Genomic DNA, 10,236 nt, shown 5'->3' on the forward strand with positions numbered 1-10,236 from the left:
ATCTCAGTGTGTTTTGTTTGACTCAAAATAGATTTGGGTTGGAATTTTTTTTTTTTGGTTCATGGAAAACTCAGATTTGATTTTCAGTCAAGCCAAACCAACATGTTTTTCAAAACTACCAGTGAACCAAAAAGTCATGTGCTCCCGCTGCTCTGTTTGCGAGCTGGACTCGGAAGATCATTTTGCAGCCATTTTAAATGGTTTTCATGAAGTTCACTCATGAGATTTCCCCCGAGATGACCAGAAAGGGGAAACGAGCCCGCTGTGGTGTTGGATCCTGTCAATGAACCTAAAGGTTCACTAAAAGTTGGGCTTGGGTAGGATGTCGAATCCAAATTCTCATGTTCAAATCCAAATGGTTTTGAATTTGAAATCTCAGGTTTCAGGCCATCTTTTTTGCTTTAAGCTGAATAATATGAAAGCTAAATAGCATAAACATACTGCTCGGAAGGGGAAGGCAGGGAGGACCAGAGAGATTCCCCAAACTCTCAGCTTTACCAGCACAGGTTTCCCTCTCCTTCCCTGAGCTATATCAGGAGACTCCAGTCTCTCTTATCTAGGCTATATCCAGGCTACATCCAAATCGGCAGGTTCCTGAGGACTGAAACATGACAGTGCAGATCCGTTTCCTTCATTAAATTTACAACAGTGGTCTTCCTTTTTTTTCTTTTCTTCTTTTTTCCTCCTTTTTTTTTTTTTTCCTTTTTGTAAATTCCTTTTAATCTCATCATGTTTCTTGTGCAAACAAAATGCCATAGTGAAATTTTGGTTTTATGATTGAAGGATAAAATTGGGAAAAAAAAATCTCAGTGTTGATTTCAGAAAACCTGTAATGCACTGAGCGAAGGGAAGAGCTGTCAGAAAATAAGATTTAAAGTTTTCCAAAAATGATCAGCAATATACTGTATCAGACTACAGTGTCACATCTTATTTCTGTGTTTTTCAATGGAGACCTTTTAAAGAAGAAATAATTCTTTGATTAGAAATATCCAGGGAATTTGACTTTGCTTCAGTTTTTGCTAATACTGTCCAACATAATAACACCCAAGAACATTTCTGGGCTGGAGATATTGCCTTATGAAATCAGACCTGAATCCACCTCATTTGATATTGCCTCTGGTGCTGCCCATTCCAAGAGACTCTTTGGCTGTAAAAACTCCACAGTCAACATATATACAATAACCCTCGCTTGCATTAGATCCCTTCTAATTAGAGAATGGCTTTAACCCTGAAGCAGTAGGTTTAGATATCCATTTCAATAAAATGGGTTTAGTTATTCATTATGTGAGAAGAAAAACCAATAAAATTGTGCTGGGAGCCAGAATATAGAATATTTTCTGTAAACTAGTTTTTGTATTTGGGTTTTTTTTTGATTGTTAGAAGAGGAAACTACTCACCTTTGCAAAAGTCCAACTTGCTGATGAGGGCACGTAGACAGAGCTGTTCTGTTATTGCAGAGGATCAAAGCTATGCAAAGCATGCGACCTTTGCTGGCCTTGAGGCATGATGCCTTCTTTGCATATCCCTGAAATAGTCATGGTTTATTACTACAGCGTTGCTTCCTCTGTTTCTGTGGTTCATTCTGTGTGACAATTTATTGACAATACAAAAGGAGGGGTGTAGCTTCCTGGTAGATCCATTCGTGCAACTTGTACACACTGACGATGTGCATGCCCATCGTGCCATACTGATTGCAATGGCTGTCGCTAGCGTTTCTGGGCACTTCTCCTCTTCCCACCCCGTGATGTCTTCCTTCCTCACTGTTTTTTTCCCCGTAGGCTGATCTCCGCTCCAAAGACGACACGCTGACCCTGTCTCCCAGCAAGGACTTGCTGAGCGTGAGAAAGCCTTCGGTGGGGCGCACCCACTCTTTGCCAAACGACAGCTACATGTTCCAGCCGCCGTACTCCAGCCCCTGCCCTGCCTCCCGGGGCGACAGGAATCCGGCACATCACAAGTCCCAGTCAGGTACACATGTCAGCTGGGACGAGAGCAGGATTTTCCAATATAGCAATAGCTGGGATTGTCCGAGCTATTCAGTAGGAGGCAGCAAATTGCCATCAGTTTCCAGGGAGGTCTTGGTGGCCAGACCTGTGGAATGGCTTTGCAAAGGCCCTCCACAACTTGCAAAGACCTTCCACAACTTACAAAATCCAGGCTGTTAAAGATAACTCTTTTCTCTGAACTTTGTGGCAATGTGACACCGAGCAGTTGGCCCGGCTCACCGCTGCTTGTCCCTCTGCCTGGTTCCCCAAAGGTTACGGTCCGTACAGCCTGGGCTCCATCCGTCTCACCTGAGCTAGCTATGGCCCCAGAGCAAAAATCCTAGCAGGAAAATGTTTCCTCATGTCTGTTTTTTTTTGCAGCAGTACCTATTCTAGCAGGTTTTGGAAGCTCTATATGGGAACATCTGTGAAAGATGGGAAAATGGTGTCTCTAAATGCCTGTAAAATGAACATAAATGTGCTGAATTGAGAGATCTCAGTGTGAGATGAATGGAAAAATGAGAGAGAGTAGAATTGTCCTTCCCAGTGTGCGTGGCTGGGATATACGCCTTAGAGCTAAATTCAGAGATATTCTTAGATACAGCGTGTTGCAGATACCGAGGGCTCTCTCTCTACCTGCACTTCGGTACCCGCACTTGCAGCGGCCTCCCAGTGCTTATCAACGTGCTTTCATTTACTCTGTCTGCTAGGGGTTGCCTTCTGCTGGTAAGTGAATGTAGCTGTCTTTAATTCTTCTGTACATGCCATCATTTTAGACATTTGTCACAGATAAGACAGAGAAGTTTTTACAAGCATTGTCATTTGAAAGCCTCTAAGCAGAACATAATTTCAGCACAGTTCAGAATGGTAGGAGATTTGAACAGATTAGAAAAAAGATGTTGAAATTTGCATAGTAATAAGAATTTGGATGAACAGTGACTGTTGAACAGCAGAAAAAAAAAAATGCGGACACAACGGAGGAAGATGAATCTGGAGTTGTGAGAAATCACTGCCATAATACAAAATTTTCAAGGTCAAGAGCTGTCCTTTGAAGAACCTGTTTGCACATAATGCAAAAGGTGCAGCTAAAATCCTGGTCAAATCCTACTGAAGTCAATAGCAAAACTCCCATTACCTTCAGTGGAGCCAGAATTTATGGCTCTGTCTAACAGCCAAGAAGTTCTTTGGAGTTACAATCCCTGACCATACAAAAGAATCCCATTTGCTACAGAGGGGGTTTCCAGTGCTGCATTTTTGACCTTTAACTCGCATGCGTTTGTCCTGTCTTGAACAAAAACTGTGTCAGCTTGACCAAAAAGCGGGTAATTTCTGAGTCCCTTCTTTCTTCAAGATTGCACTTCCAGCTTGGAGAACTGAATAGCCCCATCTGACAGCCCTGGCTTGGGCAGGCGCAGGCATTGCACCCTTGTAAACCCACAGGAAAAACTGTTGTGCTGAGATGTAGGAGAAGTATTTGGGAAAGGTAGAGCCGATGTCTTATTCGTAACCATATTAAGCAAGTAAACCTTTTGTGTTTTTCTCCTGCTGGTGAAATTCCAATCATCTTAAGCGGGCCAGAGTGCTCAGAGGTGGGTAAGGTGACCAAGTCTTGGCATATACATCATTGTCCTGTTCCACCTACAATGTCACTGCTTTTCTGGGTGGGGGAAGTCACCCCTACCTGTTTACAGTTTGTAATATTATAAAGTGCTGTGAAGATAGCAAAAGGTGCCAGGCGCCTCTAATAAATCACCACGACTAGGCCATAATATTTCAAGCTGAGGAAGGTTTTGTTGTCAGAAACACTGGCACTTGCAGGAGGTATTTGTTTGAATACTCCTTCGTAATGGGGCTGTTGTTCTGGGAAAGAGTCCAGGACAAATGAGATTCTCTGGGATGCAGTCCAGGTTAAATGAATTGTTTTGAAAAATGTTGAGCCTGTGGTGGGGGGAGCATGCAGGGTTTCAAACCTTTCAGAAGAAGTAGCCAGCAACCACAAAGGGTCAGAAAGAGGCTGGAGAGTACGTGTTTCCTTCTCCTGGGATGCTTTGTAAAACTAGCCTTGAAAGCTGCCAGGTGCCGTTCCCTCGTGCTTCATTTCCAATGTGCATGCTGGTTTTGAGGGCCCAGCAGTCGGTCTCAGGTACGGAGACATCCTTTTCTAGAGTCTTCCAAAGTCAGATCCTTGCGGTGCTAAGATGTGTGGTTGCCTGCAAAGTTATTGGCCCTAAAGCAGGGATGTAGAAATTGCCAGTCCAGATGAACTTCTAGTTCATAATCTTCTGTTCTTAACAGGAGCTAGTCCCAGCTGTATCAGGGGAAAATGCCAAGAAAAATGAAATAATAGACAATTTTGGAATAATTTATTAGTAGGTGGGAGTTTTTTCCCAATCATGGACAGCCAGTTGCTGAATTCAGTGCTTTTGCCATGCCTGTCTGGTCCAAGGTGCAAGGGAGCAGTTTTCTCTGGAAGGTCATTGAGACCGGGACGCAATCCCCAGCTGAACATGTCACATTTCTGTCCCTTCTCCCTCTTGCAAGGTTCAAAGGCATCGGTGCAGTCGCAGCCGGCGGACACCAGCTCTCTCCTGCAAATTCCAAAAGACCATTTTCACCACGTAAGAGCTCATGACCATTTGGTGAGGGAGAGCAAGCCCCAGGTTTCCCAGCAGGTGCACTCTCCTTCTGCTGAACGGCTGCTCCGCAGGCAGGTAAGCAGCCGTATGATCAGGAACCTGCTCAGGTTTTATGTTGTCGTGTTTCCAGGTTGACCATGCTTTAAATTCAAGGAGGGATTCGCAGAGAAACCTCCAGAGAACTGTAATTCTTGTAAAGAAATAACAAAAAGGTTGATGGATTTTGATCAGAAAGCCATCCAGGAGTCTCCAAAGAATGTGCGTGATGAGCATCATCTCCTTTGGCAACATGCCTCAATGTTCTCCACATTGTTAGCGCTTTATTTTTTTCAGTCCTCTTCATAAATGCAGCCAAATGCTCCCCAGGGGCTCGTTGGGGTTAAGGAACTAATTCTTAACTGCTGTGATTTTCTCAGTGCTTGAAAGGACACAGGGACTGCAGAATCCATCCCAGGTCACCCCTCCTCTGGCTCTTCTGGCTTCTCGAAAGGGGAATACTGTTTAAAGGAAGCTGGATATCTCATATGCAAAACCAACATGGAAAGCATACTCTTTTTACAGTCAGAACTGAAAATTAAGATCCTTTTGAATCTCCTGTGTGCTTTTGAAAAGTTTGAGTATATGCAAAACAGAACACATTTTATTTTGCAGCGGGTTTTATCTCTGGGTTTTGCCTGGCATTGATTTAAATTCTGATTCAACCAAAGATCTGAGAGATCTAATCAACGATTCCAGTCTGGTTGATTGGAAGCATAACTTTAAATTTATCTTTTTTAGTAAAATACGTAAACTAGTGCTTCACTCTCACATTTTTAAGCATATTTCACTGTGCAGCTGGACCAGGACCAGAGGCATGTCTGATTCTCAAACTCTGCTTTCTTCAGTAGTTTCATGCCTGATTTTATATACACAAAATAGATCAGTTCTATTTTTTCAAAAGCAATTTCTTTTCTGCATGAAAATATTCCCATTTCTTTCATCTTTTAATCAACATTGACAAATTAGGCAGTTGATTCATTAAGCTCTAAAAATGAATGTGAAGTACCAAGGTTAACAATTACGTTAGTCTGTAATACCAAATTGACGTAAGAAATTCCTAGCGTGTATTCGTTTGCACAGGGCTGGCCAGCTACCCCAATCACTGCTAATGGGGAAACTAATTGATGTCATGATTCCAGTTCGTAACCACTCTCTCTTGCTTTCTAATGAATAACAGACCCATCCTTTTCAACTGATCTATCTAGAATAAATTACCATGTTAGCCATCTTCCTCAGCCCAATTTTGTTCATAACTTTGAAGGCTTCTTTTTCTAAACCTTGTCATATGTTTAAGTTAATTTATCCCCCTCCCTCCTCTCCCTGCTCATGCGCTGACGTGAGCATGCTCTTGGCGTGACATTTCAGAGAGAAAAAAGCTTTGGGACAGCGAGCAGATGTGCTCCACGGACCAGGCCGATCCCTCTGAAGGTAGTGCGGTGTTGCCTTGGGCATGCTCCCGAGCGGCAGGGAGCTCCCAGTGTGGCTAATGGGAGCAGTAAGGGCGTTCCTGGCAACGGGGCAGTATCGCTGTTACTGGTGATTGCAATCTAGATGGCCAGACGCTGTGACACTTGGTCCTTAAAGAGGCAAAATTCCCTTTACACCCCCGGCACTCCTGCTTGCTCAAGTGCTCTCTGCTTGCCTCCTTTTATTGCCACCACTAATTTGTTACTAACACATCACAATAGCCCAAACTAGCAAAGCATTTTGGTTTGCAGTACCCATTTTTCCTTATTGTTACCTATATTGCATGTAATTCTGATTTGTTTTCTTTTCTTTCTTTTCTTTCTTTCCTTTCCCTTCCCCCTTGTCCCCTCTCCTTTCCTAAATCTGCATATAGATAAATCTTGTCCACCACATACCTGGTCCGTGCACTTTCCTCCATCATTAAAACCTGTGTGTTTAACCTCCTTTCCCTCCAGAGCGCTGGGGAGCGAACACACTCCCCATGGTAACGCGCAGTTTAGACTCCGGAAAGTTTGACAATTAGCGATGCACTCGCAGATGAAGATGAGTGGATCGATGCTTTGAGAGAACATTCCCTGCCGAGGAACACGCTCCTTGGCAGCGCACTGCACAAAAGCGTTTCTCCAGGGGAATTCTACCTGAAATTAAAACTGTATTGACTTTCTGGTTCCAGGATTGTGTATCCAAGGTGTAGCCCACACCAAGCTGTGACTACTACAGGTCTACACCCCAATGGGATGGCAGAGGGTCCTTTTATTTTGAAACAAACCAGTAAAACATTTGTACAAACGGTTACTACTAACACCTACCAAAGATGCCTGTATCCTAGGGAAAGAAAGAGCTGGTGGTGACTAATACTGTCGTTGTATGCAACACAGGTTGGTGTACAAGCAAAAATAATGACGACAATTACTTTTTGCTTCAGTATTCTACTTTTTTGTGGTCTGTGTCTCATCTCAGGATACGAACGTGATTTCTTCTCCCAAACACTCACTAAAACTGTTGCCATTGAGGAGCCCAGAATTAGCTGTGCTCTTGACTGTGGTTAGTTGCCAGTATTATGCTGTAAAATTTTAACTAGAAAGGATTCACCAGCATTGGACAAAATTGTTTGCCGTATTAAATATTCTCTCAGCTCTCGCAGACGACAAAGGGAGCCCAATGTGCAGATGTAGCAATAGACTCTCGTGTTTCTGCGCGCACACATGTGCATACTGCAGCTGATGAGAGCTTTGCCTGAATAGAGATCATTTGGCTCAAACGATCCTTGTGGGACAATTTTTATATAAATTCTAAGATCATTTTGGGGCGATTCGTCACAAAAGCATTCCTTAGTATGAGGAATTTCATCTCCTTACACTTCTCTAAAGGACTGAGACCAGCTGTACGCATTTCCTCCAAATTTCGCTGTGAAGTTTTTAATCTTTAAGACCATTTAAGTCTTCTCAAACTGAGACTCTGCCTTTAAGGGCCAGTTAATGTGGCTGATTTATAAACCCTTTTGACAAGGGGATGCAGTGTAGTGAAAAGACAAAGCCTTCAAAACATGCCATAGGTTCTCTCTGCCAGCAGGCACTGATGCTGCATACGGCTCAAGACAGCCAAGGCAAAATGTGCCTTAGGAAGCCTGAACTCAAGCATCAGAATAAGTTGAAATAATTACAGATTATTATTATTATTATTATTATTATTATTATTATTATTATTATTATTATTATTAGTCCAGCTTTGGACTCCAGCTTTTCCAGCTCCCCTGCCGTAGGATGGTGCAGAGTCGTGGCTCCAGCCTGGGGACCAAAGCCAGGGACAGGCTGTTGCCCTGATGCTGGCGCAGAGCTGGTTGCTCTGGGGATCCTGCGCCATGCCCTCAGCATCACCTGAGCTAGAGAAGGGAATACACAGGCTCGCTTGCACATCTTCCCTCTCCCACTCGTACCTGGGCTGCTAAAATTACAAAGGGCTTTGCTGTAGACCCTCATCCTTTGCGTAACAAGAATATGTCTAAGTTTGGGTGGGGGCATTCTGGTTTTGCAGCCCTCCATCCTTCGAGGAGAAAGTTAAAGCTCAACCATTTACAAAGAATGAAGGGCCAAATTCTGCTGTCACACAGGGCCAAACCCACAGATCTCTGAATCATGGGAATTGCCAGAACCCCCAACACAGGTCGTTACAGGAGTCAGTGGGTCTATGCTGAGGTATCTCGGCAGAGTTGAGTGCCCTGCAAACGCTGTGCCTTGCTTGTACTAACCTTTGTTTGGTCTGTCTCTCTCATCTGGCAACTCCCCGCCTCCCCGATCCCTTTGCGCTCCGATACAGATGGCTATAAGGAACGACTCTTTGGATAGCAAGGAGAATCTCCACACCGAGGTGAGTGAACTCTCTGACCCAAATGTCCCCGCTGTGCCCAAGGAGGAGTCATCAGTGGCTCTGACGCCCTCAGAAGCGCAAGAGTTGGCTGCATGGAGCCGGGCAAGCGTTCATACGCAGCGGCTTTCCCACAATCAGTATAATATTTCAAAGCAGGCACCAGCGTCGTGTGCTTGTGCAGACTCGTATCAGGAGACGCCTGGAGATCCAGTGGACCAAGAAGTATCTGAAATAAACAGCTCCTCGGAGCCTTTCACTTCAGAAACTTGTACAGCCTCGAGTGCCTGTTCAGAGGTTCAGCCTCTCACTCCTAAGAGGAACATAGGCAATACTGGCAACGTTACGTTGAAGGACCTGAAGAAATACCACAGTGTAGACACCCAGGGTCTTCTAAAAAAACCGCCCTCTTGGTTAGATGATCAAAGGAGACATTCAATAGAAATTTGTTCAATGGAAAACAGCCCTCAGCACCATTCCACGTCTAGCTCCTCTGGCTTCATAAGTCAGGTGGTAAGTGAAATGGAAGGCTTGCAAGGAACACGGCAGAAGAAAAAACTGAGCCCTCCATGTATATCTATAGATCCACCCGATGGACAGAGTTTACTACCTAGAGGACCTCACAGCATCTCACCTGCCAGTGGAGACATTTGCTTGAGGCGGCGTGCTCCATCTTGTGAGTCCAAGGATTCGATGGATATAGGGGATTCATTGCTTCCAGACAGTATGTCAACATCTCCTACCCCAAAGAAAGACTTGTTGACACTTCCTAGCTTTTCCTTTGATCAAACGGAAACGGACCCCTGAGTTACTTTTCTGTTGGTGCCAAATGTTTTCTTCCTTTCATGTAATAGAAAAAAAAAAAAATTAAAAAACTCTGTATTCCAAAACGGCACTGGGTAAAAAATTTCCAAAGAAAGATTAAAGAACCAGCTGGTTAAAAGAGTGGTTAACCTATATCACGCTTACTTAAGCGTATGTTCTGCTTAGGTAAAAGCAATACAATGTGCAGAATCTATATGTATATTATATTTTATTAAATTAATTGAATCTAGTATTGCGGGATGTAGTACATTTTGTGACTAAAGACTCGTTTAATTTTCTTCTATTTTATGTATCTCAGAATATTTCTGAGATAAAGTTGGTTTTTATGAATATTTTAACCTAAAAAATATATATTTAATCCCTTCTCTTTTTTTGTTTTGTTTTGTTTGGGTTTCATTTTGTTTTGCAAAGCACAAAATGTAGCCAATTAGTGCATTACAGAGGAAATGTATCCCACAGTCAGCAGTAAATAAGGATTATTTAATGTAATTTATTTTTCCCCTTGGATTTCAATGATATTCTGGGAAAAAAGATTGTTTGGGTAGTATAGAAATGCAGTGGCAGTTTTATAACAAAATAATATTCCAATCTTGCATAAAATCGACATCCAGAGTAAAAGCAGGTGCACAACCCAGGAAGGTACAAGATGGGATAGATGTCTGGAGATGGTGAACGTAGAGCCATTTAACTGTACACAATACTGAATTACGAAAGGATATTTCAGATCATCCACTGGTGACTCACAAAATCATGTCAATGGATAATTTTCATACGTGCCTAGGAAACAGGCAAGAAAAGCCTGTGGTCCCTTCTGAGATGTTTTTCCAGTGTCTCCGAGACAAATGCTTTCTTTTGCTGAGTTTCACACCCCTGAAAGCCCGCCGTTTGCAGCGGAGCTCCTCCTTTCTGCACCCGTGCGA

At 43.3% G+C, this 10,236-nt stretch overlaps 1 protein-coding gene across 1 annotated transcript in view; it reads left to right on the forward strand.

Moving 5' to 3' along the window:
- The window catches only part of CACNA1G (calcium voltage-gated channel subunit alpha1 G), a gene marked incomplete at its 3' end in the record, with an annotated part of 148,389 nt that extends 139,091 nt beyond the window's left edge, over positions 1-9,298 (forward strand). Inside the window, exons 36-38 of the mRNA XM_082327130.1 lie at positions 1,779-1,968; positions 4,527-4,696; positions 8,444-9,298. Of these exons, the coding sequence (XP_082183256.1) occupies positions 1,779-1,968; positions 4,527-4,696; positions 8,444-9,298 (1,215 nt within the window). The remainder of the gene's footprint in view (positions 1-1,778; positions 1,969-4,526; positions 4,697-8,443) is intronic.
- Positions 9,299-10,236: the final 938 nt, after the last annotated feature.

The sequence above is a fragment of the Platalea leucorodia genome (genome assembly GCF_965183815.1).
Source record: "Platalea leucorodia genome assembly, chromosome: 14".
NCBI lineage: Eukaryota > Metazoa > Chordata > Aves > Pelecaniformes > Threskiornithidae > Platalea > Platalea leucorodia.